Raw genomic sequence first — 16,033 nt, 5'->3', positions numbered from 1 at the left:
TTCAATCATGATTTTATAGCAAGCTAAAGTAATTTACAAGCTTTAGCCAAAAAAAATAAAAATCCTGCGTCTGCATTAACAAAGAAGTAACACTATTTTGGCACAAGCTAACGAGAACTAACTAATTTGAATTAGAAATTAGAAATGAACAAAATCGACCGGACTTCTTGACTGCGGAGTGATATGATTAGATGTGAAACCGCGCTCTGTTATTCAAAAATAACTGACCTAAGTCCTTCATTGGAAAACCAGAATTGATTATTCAACAAAGTCGTGTGTAAACTTACCTAGCTACCGTTAGCTTACCGGTATGCATCATTAGCATAACAGAAGAGAACGCCAACGTCATTGGGAATAGCCTACATTTGGTATGAAAAGGACATTTGACTCTAAAACCATTAGCTACTAAATAACACTAGTTATGTAAATAACAGAAAAAGCAAACCTGAAAAGTAACGTTAAAGTAATGAGTGCGTAGTTGTTGTTGTTATTTTCTATTTTATTCTATTCTGTTCTATTCTATTCTATTCTATTCTATTCTATTCTATTCTATTCTGTTCTGTTCTGTTGTTTTGCAGGTGAATTTGCTACAAAACACATTCAAAATGACAGCTATCCAGGTTCCCTCACGAGCAAAGTGGTTAAAGAGCAAAGCCTCTCTCCCCTGGAATCACAAACTTGTCCTGAGGGAGGACAGACCACAAAGGGTGAGGACAGTGTGCTGTTTATTTCGGAGGTTTTCAAACCTTTCCTCTGTGGACCCAATTTTACCAAGGAGAAATTTTCTTTTGGCCCAAATTGGCCATTGTGTAAGCCTTGAGTATTTTATTCAGCATACCTTACACTGTAGTGGTTTGTTAAAACTTCATGGCAACATAACATAGGCCTGTTTAACCTGTAACCTCACAGCAAATTAGAATTGTCCAGTCAAAACTATTCAGATGTTGAAGCCTAATATTTCTCATGGATTAATTGGAGCCTAATTTCCCGTGACCCACCTTTGGGCAGCATCCCAGTCTTTGAAAACTGCTGCTTCAAATGACAGCTTGTCCTAATAATTACCTTGGCATCTTGGAGAGAACAGAAATCGATATATGTGACTGCACTGTTTCGTTGCAATGACCTCAGCTCAGCAATTTTAGGCCTCTGGTCTCTCCTTGGCTGTTTTCGGCTCTACCGTGTTCCCAGTCTGACAGAGGTGACAAGAACTGGAGGTACTCTTACCTCAATGAAACATTAGTCTGTTCAAAGGCAGGTAAAGCTAAAAGAGTAGGTCAACATGAAAGTACTAAAGGATGCAGTTACTTTCAAATTAGAATTAATACAATCCCCACAAGACCTGATTACCCGCCTTTACAAATAATTTTATGATAGCAATTTCAGGTCAAATTTGGGGGATGGTTCCTTGTTAATCATATCCACAAAGCTAGTATCAGTTATGAAAGGAAAAGTTCAGAATGACATACACTTATTGTGCTCATTGTTTTTGTGCCTAACAACATTTAAGTGGAATGAGTATACTAATTATAAATAGCTAAAATATTGCTTTGCAACTACAGTAGTTGCACCTCTATTACTTGAGTGGAGTAAAAAGGAAAGAGTAAAAATATGATGAGAATATTATGTAATTGTTCTAAATATAGCATTAAAATCATAATACCCCACAGCCTGACGTTCAGCTTGATATACCCCAGTTTCTCCAGTGTTAACACAGAGTGATTACATTTTAGGAGATGTACTTTGTCTTCTAAAGAGACTTATTTCATAACTTACTTTTCTAAAGAATAGTGTGTAGGTGAGCAAGTTTGTTGTCTCTGAATAATAGAAAGGAGTGTATGTTATGAATACACACCTAACTGGCAGGTATTAAATATTGCATATACAGTAACCCCTTCTGCTACATTATTCATTTCGATTTTAAGCTAAAAATCCTTTTCTAGCCTGACCTTGAAATCGGCTAAGTGCAGTTAGATGTTTCTTTGCTGCTGGTGCACTGATAAAGACATGGCAGAGGATTGTGTGGAGGGGATATTAACCACAAGATGCTGCGGATGCTCCTCTCTGAGGGGAGAGAGTATTAACATTCTTGGAGTGCATGAAATCAGCTGAGGCAAATGTCTGTGTGTGTGTGTGTGTGTGTGTGTGTGTGTGTGTGTGTGTGTGTACTGTATGTATTCTGCCTATGTGTGTGTGCATAATGTGTGTCATAGCTTACAGCTGACAGCCTGCAGCTCTTGTGCTCATTATGCACTGTCTATAAGTTAGCATCTCTAGTAGATCCTGGTTACACTTGTCTTTTCAATACATGTTTTGAGATCAGATCAAAAAGATCTGATGATATGGGACCACATTTGTTTGGCGTCCACACTTGTATACAGTGTAGAATTCAGATCAGGGTGGGAGACTGGCTACCTTCAAATCAAGCATGGTGGCTATGATAGCAATGTGTATAAAACAGAGGCATGATTTTTTTGTGTGTCTACACTCATCACTTATTTACAGCAATACGTCTTGGTCCTGTTTTGGGCTCTGCTCTCTTTCTTTAAGATATTACAATAAGTAGTTTCAGTATTTTGGGGGAAAACAGAGCTAACTTCTAATGTTCTTTTAATTTCCCATTTTCATTACCAATTTTAATTTCAATCACTGCAGAATTAACAGAGAGGAAACAAAACTATCAATGTAGTCAGCATAATAAACTATGCCGCCGTGTGGTTGCAGGTGACTCCATCTGTTTACACCCAAGAGATGTTACAGTCTACGGAGGAGCGCCTGGCCAACACCAACGAGATGCACCCGCCCCGCATCCTGGAGCTGCTCGACATGGGCGAGACCACGCTTCACAAAGTAAATGCCAGCTACTGTTGCGCTAGCTTAATAGCTTAATAGCTTGTGTTTTGCCTTCACCCGCAATCAAATTAAACCAAATGCTTAGGGGGGCGCCACCAGACAAATGGTCGCAGATGGAAGATGTGACATTAAGTGAAAGTATATTATAGGCACTGATAACTGGATAAATGATACCAGTTAAACATGTTAGGGTCTTATATGAACTTGAAGCACACACTAGAGGCTGGTGTTACTACAACGCCATCAGTGACAATACCGTGACAACAGCCTACAGCAAAAGATAAAAGTTGGACAGGAGTTTGCCATCACCGCTGCTGTCTACAGACTTGCTTGAGCTGCTGACTTTCATCTTACGAGAATGAAACCCCTGGGGAATCCGCCATAGGAGTTTGAGTCCCAGCAAATGCGTTGAGACCTACATTTGGTTTTGACAAGCTGTCTCCTCACTACAAAGGGCTTCAAGACCACAGGGACATATGATATACATAACTGCTTCTGCAAATTCTTTGTTCATGTCACTCACAGTGTTGGGATATTTTTAGTAACACACACTGTAGGCCTAGCTACCACACTTTGTTTAAAGATTGGCCTAGTCCCCCACTTAGGTCAAAATTAGATGGCTCAACTATCATATTTAAAAAATAATGGAGAATCTCTCATTAACGACTGAATGTGATGGGCTTGATTGGAGAGGCAGATGTGTCCAGAAAGAAAAAGAAAGCAACATGCTTTGTTGTTTTCTCAAACTTCTCAATATTTCATCATTAGTCCCCTGCATACAGAGTGTCTGCTGTCTGCTAAGGTCATTTACGTTGTACTGTAGCTGCTTCTCCTTAGTCAGCAGGGACTAATTGATGGGCAGAGGGCAACCAATGTGACTGAATGCTATGTATTCTCACTGTCAGAAATTGATGGGGGCTCAGGGCAAAAATGCCCTTGAAAGTTCAGAAAATGCCTATGAAATTTAAAATTAGGGGGCAGAAAATGCCCCCAATAATTAGGAGTACCCTTTTTTGCATTTAGCCAGTGACTGGGCAATTAAGTTGTACTGGAAAAAGTGATACGATTCAGCCAGGAAAAGGAAACAGAAAAGCACACGACTAGAATATCGAAATAAGCAATAAAAAAGTTTCAACACAGTAGACTGTAAAAGTGGGAAGTATGGGAAAGAAATAGATCACTAACATTTATGTTCTTCTCTCAAGAAGAACAAACTATTATAGTGAATGAATATGAGCAATACAGAAACAATATAACAGCAAAAGTTAACACTGGGATCAAGGCTAGAATTGCAGGAGGAAAATTGAAGATAGTGTAAATGCATAAATAAATAGACTTATAGGCACAGTGGGCATACTTTTCATTAATACAGTACTGTGTCGTCACATTGAGGCTGTGAAAAGATTTTGTTAACAAAGTCCACTTCATGTTCAAGAATATGAGCGCAATGTGCGAGTATTCTCTTCTTTTTAGCAATCTGTTGGACCAATCATTCTCGGGATTCCTATGCATACATTTCAGCACACTTAATATGCAACAGTAAATTTCATTCATTATTAATCACATTATTAATCAATGCAATATTTCTTTTGATATCTGGTTTTGTAGATAGAATTTTTGCAATAAAGTAATCAAGTCCATGGGATCCTCTAGGAGTGGTGATGCCATTTTTCCAGAGAGCCTCATCCTCAGTTACCATGGTGATCAACCCTGCTATAAAGTGAACCATCTTCGTGACATTGAAAACTCCAGGTTAATCCTGAAGTTACCTCACTTACCCTATAATCTAGTTTTGTAGTATACGCCTCTGAAAGAGTGGAAAAGATTGGCACTACTCAGCCAGGAGTGGAAGAAAATGGCAACCACACAAACCACTGCATCAACAAAAACTAAAACAGCCAATATAGTAAAAAACAACAATGGAGGGGTGGAAGAAGGACTGGTAGGGAAAACAGCACCATCCTCTTCTGAAAGGCCTGTCGCCTTATATTGTAAAGTTTTGTGAACTTTGGGATAATATGAAGGTATTTTACTCTCTGGATTCTGGATATTGTCACAAGGATAAAAGGATTAAGAAAATCTTGCTTATTTTCTCATACATTTGATAAAAACTGGGTAAGACAAAAAAATTCCCATGGGGCTTATGAAAGTGTTTCACATTAAAAGAAAAAGAGAAAATACAATCAAAATGACAAGCAGAGACACGGGTGAACTGGGCACAGAAACCAAATGACACCAAAACTCATCACACAGGGAAATGGTGAAAAAACAACAAAATGCATAAATAACATGCAAATAATTTAAAATAACCCTGATGCTAAGTAAGTGTGGAAGTAAGAGGGAGTGTGTGTAATGTGTGAGTGATTGTGTGTGTGACTTCAAACGACAGTGAGAAGAAGAGAATGTGTAATATGTGTGTGTAAAGAGACAAAGTCAGAGGGATGGGAAGGGAAAGTATGTGTTGTGTTATTTAGGGAAAAAAAAACTTCGAGTAGTTTGATCATCTGATTGGGGACATTTCACTGGTTGTCATATTGAAACATGTGGTGTGGGTGTGCGTGTGCGTGTGGGTGTGCGTGTGCATGTGTGTGTTGTCAGTTCTCCTTGGTGGATATGGACCAGGCGCTTTTCCAGCCCTACCCATCTGAGCTGGTCTTCCAGAACTTCACTCCGCCACAAACCTACAAGCTGCCCCTACTCCTCCTCAACAATGACAAGGTGTGTGAATGTGTGCGTCAATGTGTGAGCAATTACAACGACAAAATAGGCGTTAAGCTTTTCTATCAATAGCATCAGTATTTGTGACTCCTAAGTGAAAGATTGCAAGCGGTCTTGTAAGGAATAGCACAACAATATAATGCTTTAACTGCTTTGGCCACAAGCCGAGATAAAGGAGAGAGTGTGCGGGTTTGTACGTGTTTCTGTCTGTTTGTGTGTGTGTGTGTGTGTGTGTGTGTGTGTGTGTGTGTGTGTGTTGGGAGGGCTGGGGGTGTATGTGGAATGCAGCATGATTGGAAAAGGTCATAGGGGATTGGAGGAGATTTATCGCTGCGATTTGTACAAGACACCATCAAGTATTAATAAATAAATCATCACCTGTGTGTGTGTACCTGGCTCTGTGTTTGTGGCAGTGTGGTGTTTGCAATTTTTTATAGTGTGTGTGTGTGTGTGTGCCTGTGTGTGTGCGTGTCTGTTTGCCTGCATGTGTGTCTCTGCTTGTGTTTGATTTTTTTTGTGTAGGTTTCAAGGCAAGTGAAGGTGGTGCTGGAGGACTCGCAGTATTTCCGTGTGGTCGGTCCGGAGGATGCATGTAGCAAGGTTGCACCAGGAATGGCCACCACTTTCACTGTTTTCTTCACCCCGCAAGAGAACAAGGTACCAGAGGACAGGGAGAAGGTAGACTGGTCCATAGAATTAGTACAGATAGAAAGGGTAGCTGGAGTGATCCATAGAGCAGTTGGAAGTATCATGGTGATCTGCAGTGGTACACTTTAATCAGAGACTGAGTTTTTGCAGCAGCAGAAAATAGGATATAGCCAAGAATAAGACAACAGAGACATAATACAAGTAAGCATGGCTACTAAACCTACTGAATTAATACAGTAAAAATAATAAAAAAATATAGAGAAAGAGTTCAAGCTCTTCCCTACAGAAATGTGTCAACGTGCATTGTAGCTATTCACTTGCAAAAATGAATATGAACATGTGAATATTAAATATGAATAAATATTCACATGCAAATATGCATTGTAGCTATATACAGCATTATCAAAAGTTCACTGCCAGCCATCATATGTGTACCAGCCAGAAGACTCATTCAATAATGGCAGTTTAAGAATTTGGGACTACCCAATATCTATTCTATCCATTTATATTTTGTGCTCAGATCTCTCTGAGGTGTATTGACAAGGGCAAGGGAAGGGTCAGAAGGTTAAAGGTCAAGGGTCAGGCATTAGGTTACACAAGTACATCCTTTTGTCTTCTCTCATCCTGATATTGTGGGTGACAGTAAAAACTGAGAAGCAAGGGTCAACATGAAATGTAGCAATATTATGTTAAACATAACATAATGCCTCATGGGTGTTTTTATACAGTGGTTACCACTGTACACTGTTTTCGTTAAGGTTTTTGTGACTGTGATATTAGAAACTAACAAGAACAATAGTTTATTAGCTCTTTGGTTGCCACAAGGTGGCTAATTTACTATTTCTATTTTTCATTAAGAGTGGCTTGGTGCACTGTACAGGCTCATAAATCAGTTAGAATGCCTATTTCACCAATCAGATTACTTGGCTGGAACTACCTTTTGTTTAGCTCTGCATAATTCATACATCCAGGAAATGGGCTATGAGTATGAGTGTTTGCCCCGCCGTGTGTTTGTGCTGATATCTGCATGCGTGTGTGTGTTTGTGCTTGTGTCTCCATCCAGGACTACCTCCACAGACTGGTTTGTGTGACAGAGAGGGAGAGGTTTGAGGTTCCAATCCGTGCCATCGGGCCGCGGGCCATCCTTGACTTTCGCGACCAGCTGCATTTGCCCGTCTGTCCAGTCAAAGCCTCCACACAGCGGACTCAGCTAGTCCGCAACATAGGAAACAGCCAGGCCAAGTTCCAGCTACATACACAGAGGTGAGAACCAATAGGGGATCGACTTATGTTTACTCTATTTGAGTGATTTCAATACGTATTATGTTTTGTTATTGAACAGTTAGCTCCAGTCCTCAATTCTGATTGGCTGAGACATGTTGGAAGCCATTGTGAAATACCCAATAAACACACACCTGTGACCGCATAACAGTTAATTTAAATATTAATGCACTAACCATAAATCACCACTCATACTGCTACTTATGTGTCGCTTACTGTAGCAACCATGTTGTTTAGCTACTGTTCAAGAACTATACTGCCTATTGATTAGAAATAAAATTTTAATTTCTATTGTATTCTATTGTATTGTATTGTATTGTATTCTATTGCAGCCCCTTCTCAGTGACGCCCTCTGTTGGGACTCTTGGTGTAGGCGAGAGCATGCAGGTGACTGTGGACTTTAACCCCAGGACTACAGGAGACCACAGGCAGGACCTGCTGCTGCACTACCATACTGGTGAGAAAAACACAGGGCTAGATAGCATGCACCATAGTACATGCTATCTACAAAACAGGATGAAAGAAAATCGCAGAAAAACTATCAACATACTCATGTCAGTTTATAAAGCAAGTACTTATGCTTCAGATTGGCCAAGAAGCTATTCTACAGTGGCATCATCTCATGATACTGTCTCATGATAACTCTCATGAGCTGTCATGGATTATTTGTAGCTGTCCTAATATCAGTATATCCAGATTTGTGTTACTTTAGAAACATTTACTCCAATTGGCTTCTACAAACACAGCAAGAAACACTGACATCCAATTTCCTGTTAGCATCTCATTCTATCTCTGCAGTAACCTCTGGATCCCAGTGATAACAAAGGGACTTTGTTAACCATATCTTACCATGGGCTAGTTTCACTGTGTTTGAGAAGTGTGTATTTAGGCAAACCTTTCAAATGCCAGATGTTTGTTTTATAAAAGCAAAGCAATAATGACCTTGTTGCAGTGCGTTAATATTGTATCTTGGTGTTGCTGGCCGTCTGCTTAGGGTTAAGCCCAACAATACCCATGCCAATATTGCGTTGTAATCCACAGCCTCTTGCTCATTATTGCTGAACTATAATGCGACATCAACAACTCTCTTGAAGTATGTTGTTGTCAGAAGCTGGGGCATTTTTTTTCTGGCAATAAAATGTTCTGAGCTGGTACACTCTAAATGCCAACGACATAGAGGAGAGGCAATGAGTTTTCAGATGTTCCCTCTCTTTATCTGTCTGAATGTGTTTCTCTCTCTGCCTGTCTCTCCTTGTAAAGACACTCCTCCATTTCCTTGTGTCACACAAATAGATTTCAAAGAAGAATTGTACTGGCAAACTGGCTGGCTGGCTGATTTGAATGACACACTTTTTTCCCATTCGGCTTCATCAAAATCTGAAAATCAGTCAGGTGATGATATCAATATGGCATCAATATATGTGGGGTTTTTTGCACGCAGATATGCACACACAATCATGCACCCACACAAACTACAAAATAAGTGTTGCCTCTAGACAGGATATCAGTGTCCCATTATATCTGTTTTGGCCTAGCACTTTCTCACACACACACACACACACACACACACAGGCACACACATGGTCAAACTACAAAAGAAGTTTTGCATAAAGATAATCAGCAGCATCAAATGGAGTGGAACTAAAAGGATGAATGTGTTTACTATAATCACTGAGGTAAACACCATAATAAGATTCTCTTTCTGCAGCAGTGGCTGACCCTGAAGCAGAACAGGACTGCTAAACACACACACAAACACACACACACTAAACAATGGTTAATTTCCCCAGCCCAGCTCAGGGTTTGATGATAATGGCTGGTGGACAGGCATTCACTCTCGTTAGAAGAGAAGCGGCGGTTTGTTTCATTTGGCACGTTCGGCATCATTGTATGTGCGTGTATGTGTGTGTTTGTGTGTGTCTCATATGCAATCCTTATCAGTGTTTTCCATCCATTGATCTATCTGCGGCAGCCCAGTACAAATAGATTCCCCAAGCTGATCCAATTAACTGCTTATTGTGTCCTTTCTCATTGTGCTCTTTTTGCTGTTTGATTTAAACCTAAAACGTTGTCTGTGCAAGTAGGACTATGACTGGTTAATATTGAGGGATTCGGAATGATCCCTTAACCTTGGATTTAGCTGATGGGTAGATACTAACGAGGTACTTTGGAGTTTGTGTGTGTGTGTGTGTGTGTGTGTGTGTGTGTGTGTGTGTGTGTGCATGCATTCTGGGGGCTATGAAGTCAGAGGTGAGATAAGTCATGATAATGAGAGGAGAATCTATGGGGCCCCTAGGGACCGATGCTGTGGGGCTGGTAAGGATTCAGCCTGTTATGGTTGTGGTCTATAGTACTTACTGCTCGGCTGCAGCTTTCTCTAAGGGGCTGTTATCTGTCATCCTCTGCTCTCCTCTGCTCTCCTCTGCTCTCCTCTCCTCTCCTCTTCCTCTTCCTCTCCTCTTCCTCTCCTCTCCTCTGTATCTGCAGCTCCGATTACTTCTCAGATTACGTCTTAATGGGCTTAACATAGATAGTAACCCGCCAGTGTCTCTCTGTCTCTGGGGGTCTCTGCTTGGAATGGGAGTAATACACATGTAAAGTATCACTGGAAAAGTCAAGTGTGGGGTTCAGACAATTGTGCAAAGACTGGTTACACCGACCTTTGCAAATGGCTACTCAGAGCTTTAATTATTTGCATGCCAAAGCTCATAAAATTGGTGAGAAGCAGTATTGTATTGTGTGTTGTGGGAGTTATGTGAAAGTTAAGCGTTATGCACAGCTGAAGTATGCAGATTTCTAAAGTAAAATTTTCACAGTAATACACCTTTTGCTTTGTTTTTATTATGAATAACATTAATAACATACGTTGTGGTTTATTCCATTAATAATATCATGAATGACACAATACAACTTCAGTGGTTTATATCATTGATACAATGTTGTTTGTTCTTGTTTAAGCTTGGCTTCAGTGAATCAGTACACAGCTCATTGCAATAAACTAATATTCATTCCTATTAAAAGGTTATTCATTAATCATTTTATTTTATGTGATATGAATGTTTTAGTACAGACTGACTGAACTATACATGGGTTATTAGTGACAATCTGTTAAACAGCATTTGTAGTGTTCGATGTGATTCTTGGGTTCCTATCCACTCTTATAGTTTTGCAGCCAATGGTCACAACTTTGAGTGGCCTTGGTTGCTCTCGCAATTAACCAGGCTCCTTAACATCAAAGGCAAAAAGAAGAAGCTCTTGACTTTTGCTATACACACGCGAGGGGATCAATTAAAGGTAAAAGGAGAAAGTTGCTGAAAAACATCAGTGCATGGCTTTTATCGGGTTCATCTAAAATTGTGTGAGATGACTTAATTGGGGTGCAATCTGATCAAAATCTGGATGTTTTTGTAACCATAGTTTGCCCCAATTTGAACATCCTTCATACATTTAGAGAATGGGATAGTAAAATCATGTCATAATCCTTTTGTGTTAATAAAAACCAAACAGCTCTGAATATTGTAAACAAAATATCACTCATTTTGTGTGAATTACTTAGATGGATGGCAAAAATTGAATGTTAACTAAAACTAACAGATGTTTTCAGTGCAATTTAGTCAGAACCTCATCTTAGCTTGGCAAACTAGACCAACCTTGCAGTGTGGTTTATCATGGCGGGAAATGAGCTATCATTTTACCCATTCATATCTATTCCAAGCTTAAATTTCATGACTAACTGGAAAGTAATTTGTATACAAACATTGGCAGTCCACTCATCTACGGGAGTGACATGGCCAAATGAAAACAGTAAATATGACTGACTCGACTGATTAACAAAAGCGAGACTCAAATCAGGACTAAATCAGCCATATTACGGTCCTAAGTTGGTCAAATCAGAGTAGCCTCCAAAGATAATTTCAACTATGCAGCACTCTAAAGATAATCTAAGTAGGAAAATTCAATTAAACAGGTTTGTTTAACAATAGAACAGCTTTTCACCCTGTAGAAAAAAGTACTTGAGTTCAAACTTGTTAGCTATGCATCACTTTAGGTGTATATTCCACAGTGCGCTACCTCCATTTACACTGTGAAGCATTTTGTGTGTGAGGGAAAATTCAGTACCAATGCTGTCAATGCAATCAATCTATTATCAGGAGTGGTCCTGGAATCTTATCATGGCAAAGTCACCTTGGGAAAATGATGATTGCCTGTTTATGATTGGATAATGGTGGATAAGAGTTGAAATGGCCCAAACTGTTTTAAATTTAGATTTATATTCGTCCTGTTTGAGTTTATCATTTAATTATTGTGATGTCATTCCCCAGAGCCAAGAGCTGATAAAAGATTTATGTATGCCTCTTTAATGATGATTGTTTTGAGTCACAAAACTTTATCTTGAGATACTATAAAGCAATTTTATAGTGTGCGTCTATCTGTGTGTGTGTTGTTTTGTTTGTTTTTCTGTTTGTGTGTACTGTTAGCGTGTTCATTATTCTTTGCCTGTGCGTGACCTAAGGGAGCAGAGGTGCTGTGTGGCTGCATAAACAGGCGGGTCCGCTGAAGGAGTGGCAGCAGCAGCGGCGCTCAGCAGCATTAAGCTTTTATAATGGGAGGGCCAGCCCAGGTCCAGAACACCACTTACGGCCCATCAAGAGAGTATCATTTTTAATTTAGCACCTTTCTCTTTCTCCCTCACGCTCATGTATGTTTCAGGTCAGCCTGCTGCACAAGGCTCTACTCTGCTCAGGAGCCATTGGAGACTCTGGCATAACCTGGCTGATATAGCCTGTGTGTGCATGTACTGTATGTGTGTGTGTGTGTGTTAGTGTGTTTGTGTGTCTACTTGCACACAAACACATCATACTTACTTAAGGTGGGTGTGCATCTTTATTTCACATGGTGTCAGTCGAAAGCCATTATAGCTTTGAAAAATAATCGTTTGCTCAGCTTGCTTGTTTTCCATCATGGTGTGTTAGACAATCCTTTTTCTGTCATAAAAGTGAATGGGGCTTGGAGCTGCTCCAGTAACCCCAACCCTCCCCAACCCCCATCCCACACCCCACCTGTCCTCCGCTACTGCTGCTGATTTAAATGAAAGGACGGACAGCTCTTAGGGACCGCTGAGGCATCTGCTTTGACGGGGCTACAGCACTGAGGGGACTTCAGCACAGCAGCCTTTTAGAAAAGCACACATAAGGACTACACACACACACACACACACACACACACACACACACACACTCAAAGGCAAGCACGCGCACATAAACAAACACACACACACTCAAATGCAAGTACAAGCATGTGCGCACACACATACGCACACACCCACTGCAGAGCTTCTGTTTGTGCTGTAATCAAAGCTAGCTGAGGGGGTTGAGAAGTTCTCTCGCTGTGTGTACTTAGAGAAATTATGGGAGGAGAAAAAGAGAGGGGGGGGGGGGAGTATGGGGGTGGTGGGGGGTTGTGGACGACATGATGAAAGCTTAGCAATAGGCTGCAGCTCTCCCTGCCTGTCAACTGCTGTCATAGCATCAGGATGCCGAGAGATAATTGCTTCCCTCTCAGCATTCCCCAGCTCTTCTTTCACTCTCCCTCATTTCCTTCCATCGCTCATCCTCTGTCCTCTCTCTCTGTTCTCTCCTCTCTCTTTTTTCTCCATCAGATGATATCTCACGCCGTCGTCGTCTTTCTAATAGAGTGAAAACAAAGCGCTGGCCTTTCTGTGGAACCAAGCCAGTGTTTTCTGTATACACTCCAGCTCTTTCCTCTCTCTCTCTCTCTTTCTGTCTGACTCCAGCTCCATAAGGAAAATCTCAGTGAGAATCGGGCCGATGGAAGTAAACATAGATAATCCCTGAATTGTAATATGTGTTCTTAACTTCTTACTGTAGGGCACGCATAGTTGTGTAGATTTTACCAGCTTTCATTCTTCACAGTCTGGTTTGTTTTCTCTCTCAGCCAGGACTGGGGTGAGTTTGTTTCCAATGCACCCAAATCAAAAGGTAAATAGGTCACATCGGGAAGGGTTTATTGGGCTCATTGGGCTTTCCAACTACTAAGGCATTCATATTACTGAGAAATGAGGAGTCAGAGGTCCCAATAGTCATCTCAGCTCAGACAGATGGGGATAAGAAAGCACTCACGGTCAGGATGTGAGTCAGGTCACATTTGCATAGAATATAGCAAGACTTGAAACTTAAATGGATGGTTACATTTAGAAAATTTAAAGCATTTTGTTAGGATTGTGGACGATGAATCTAGTGGAAACTGCCAATGCTTTGATTAAGTTGATTGGTTTAGGATTGTGCCACTGTTACTCCTCTCCTTCTTTGTCACTGTGTCTGTTTGCCTCATTCCCTTCCTCTCACTTTTTCTTAGTTTGTCTGCTACGTCTTATGAAATGTGTGTATTGATTTTCCTGCCTGAAACAGAAATGTAGCGCTGGCCAAGTCTCCCATGGAAAACAGATTCTTGATCTCAGCGGGACTGTCCTTGTAATAAACAAAACAAAGCTCTCGTTCATTTGCTAATATTGAAGCATTCATTCATTCATTCTCAACTATTTCTTGATAGGTTCGACTTGGCAACCTTTTCCAGCCAAAATATTTCTGTGAACTGAACTTTGAAAAAGATACTCGTCATATCGAGATAGTTGAACTAAATTGAACTTGAACTGAACCCAAACTTGCTTTCAATAGTAGTTTTTCTTTATCCAGAGTGCGACAGGGAGGCATAGCTGTTAGGGAGACTCTTCTGTAAGCAGAGGGGACCATGCTCAATCCCTGTAGCAGCCAATGTTGTGTGTCCTTTTGCAAACCACTGAACCCTACCTGCTCACTCATTTTGAGTCACTTTGGATAAGAGTGTCAGCTCAGTTGTAATTGTGCATGCGCTGCACTCTGCTGCTGTTCACGTTCAGTTTAGCCCGTATTTAAAGTTAATGGGCTGACACAAACAAAGCTAGGGACAAAAACTGGTCCAGTTGGTTTTGCTCTCTCTTGCGTATTGTCTCTCTGTCATCATTCCAGTTGTGTGTTGAATATCTGCACCAAGTGTTGTTGGTGTCACCGTGGGAACCAGTCCATAAGGAGTGCAATCCTGGACTAGGTGTGAGTGTGTGTGTTTGTGTGTGAGACAAATCTTATAGCACCAAAACAATAGTGTCTAACCTCGGATCAGCTATTGTCCTTGCTGAATTTGTTTTTTTTTTATTGAAACATTGGTGAATTCACATCACATTCACATGAATGCACCAAGCTCATTTCAGTCCACTGTTTTTTCCCTGTAAGACTGGACTCATCTTTCTAATCCTTGGCCTATAGCAGGTTTTCAGCTACCATTCTACAGCCAGATCAATGCTGTCCAGACCGACCATCTGTCTCCATGACAGTACAGGCTAGAGACAAGCTTTGAAAAGCAGAATAATCACCATGATTTGATCTACTGTATAAAGTTTCCTATTGGATTCATTGAGCTACTGGACTGCCTAAAAATGAGGGAATCCTCCATTTCACTTTATTCTCAGTTTGTCGTTCTGTTCGTTTTATTGAGGCATCTGTCTTTTTATTTCCAGAAAAACACATCATATGCTACAAAGTATGAGCCACAGAAACACATTCAGAGTCCAGATAAGCCAATATTCACCATAGAAATTAGCATTCTGTGATATCCAAACAAGAATAAGACCATCTCAGCCACAAAAAGACATAATAGTCCTTTGATTAGCCCGGTAGGCTGCTATAATGAGCTATCGGTGTGTGTGTGTTGGGTGGGGGCTTATTGTGTTGGAAAATCATCCTTACTTGAATTCAACATCTGCAGGTATGGCTTTGTAGCATAGTGGCTGGGGAATAAAAAAAATCTCAGGGAGCCTGACAGGCTAAGCTCCAGTCCTTCTGATTTGAATGTAAACAAACACTCACTAAATTTACATAGGGCCTTGCCCTGCTGGTGGCTTTATACAAAACCTGGCTTTGCATCTTATTTTTGTTGCTGGTTTATTGTTGCTCTTTCTCCCGCTGTTGGAGGCAGGCGTGCTGTGATGGTGTCACCTTGTTGCTACCATAGAGACTCATTAGTTGTCCTTTTAACCCCTTAGGACTTTCTCTCTCTCATGGCTAGTGGTTTTGAAACTTTTTCTCCAGAGACCCACATTTTCAAAATATATGTTGTGCTGTGCTGGCTAATATAAAATATCATATTTATTTCATACTTAACATTGCTCATAAAGGCTTTGGCAGCATAATGGAGTCAGTCGCTTTAGATGCCAAGTTCTCCAGGATTTTGAGGGCCATTATAATCTCTCCACGACCCTCTTTTTGATGCTGATCCAGTCTTTCAAAACCAGCACTCTACAGAGCGTGTCCTTGACTCCATTGTGTGTTTCTCCTCTACTCCCTGACCACATTAGGCCAGAGACTCCCAGAGGAGCGGCGGGGGCTCAGTGGCCAGAATTCTGTTTGTGCTGTGGAGCTCTGGGCTGGGTGTGTGTGTCGCTGTGTGGCTGTCCCTCTCCCTGCAACTACTCCCCAAGGGTATT

The 16,033-nt window shown here is 40.8% G+C and overlaps 1 protein-coding gene across 1 annotated transcript in view; it reads left to right on the top strand.

The window, feature by feature from the left end:
* Positions 1–605: 605 nt before the first annotated feature.
* hydin (HYDIN axonemal central pair apparatus protein) overlaps positions 606–16,033 on the top strand; it is an 81,213-nt gene continuing 65,785 nt past the window's right edge. The window contains exons 1-6 of the mRNA XM_071524128.1: positions 606–707; positions 2,722–2,847; positions 5,449–5,568; positions 6,091–6,225; positions 7,280–7,479; positions 7,830–7,954. Coding sequence (XP_071380229.1) covers positions 606–707; positions 2,722–2,847; positions 5,449–5,568; positions 6,091–6,225; positions 7,280–7,479; positions 7,830–7,954 — 808 coding nt within the window. The remainder of the gene's footprint in view (positions 708–2,721; positions 2,848–5,448; positions 5,569–6,090; positions 6,226–7,279; positions 7,480–7,829; positions 7,955–16,033) is intronic.

This window comes from Centroberyx affinis, unplaced genomic scaffold, assembly GCF_046629955.1.
Source record: "Centroberyx affinis isolate AG114_WGS23_722 - 3 ecotype Tasmania unplaced genomic scaffold, CSIRO-AGI_Caff_v1 ptg000103l_1, whole genome shotgun sequence".
Lineage (NCBI taxonomy): Eukaryota > Metazoa > Chordata > Actinopteri > Beryciformes > Berycidae > Centroberyx > Centroberyx affinis.
This window is presented reverse-complemented; position numbering and strand designations above follow the sequence as displayed.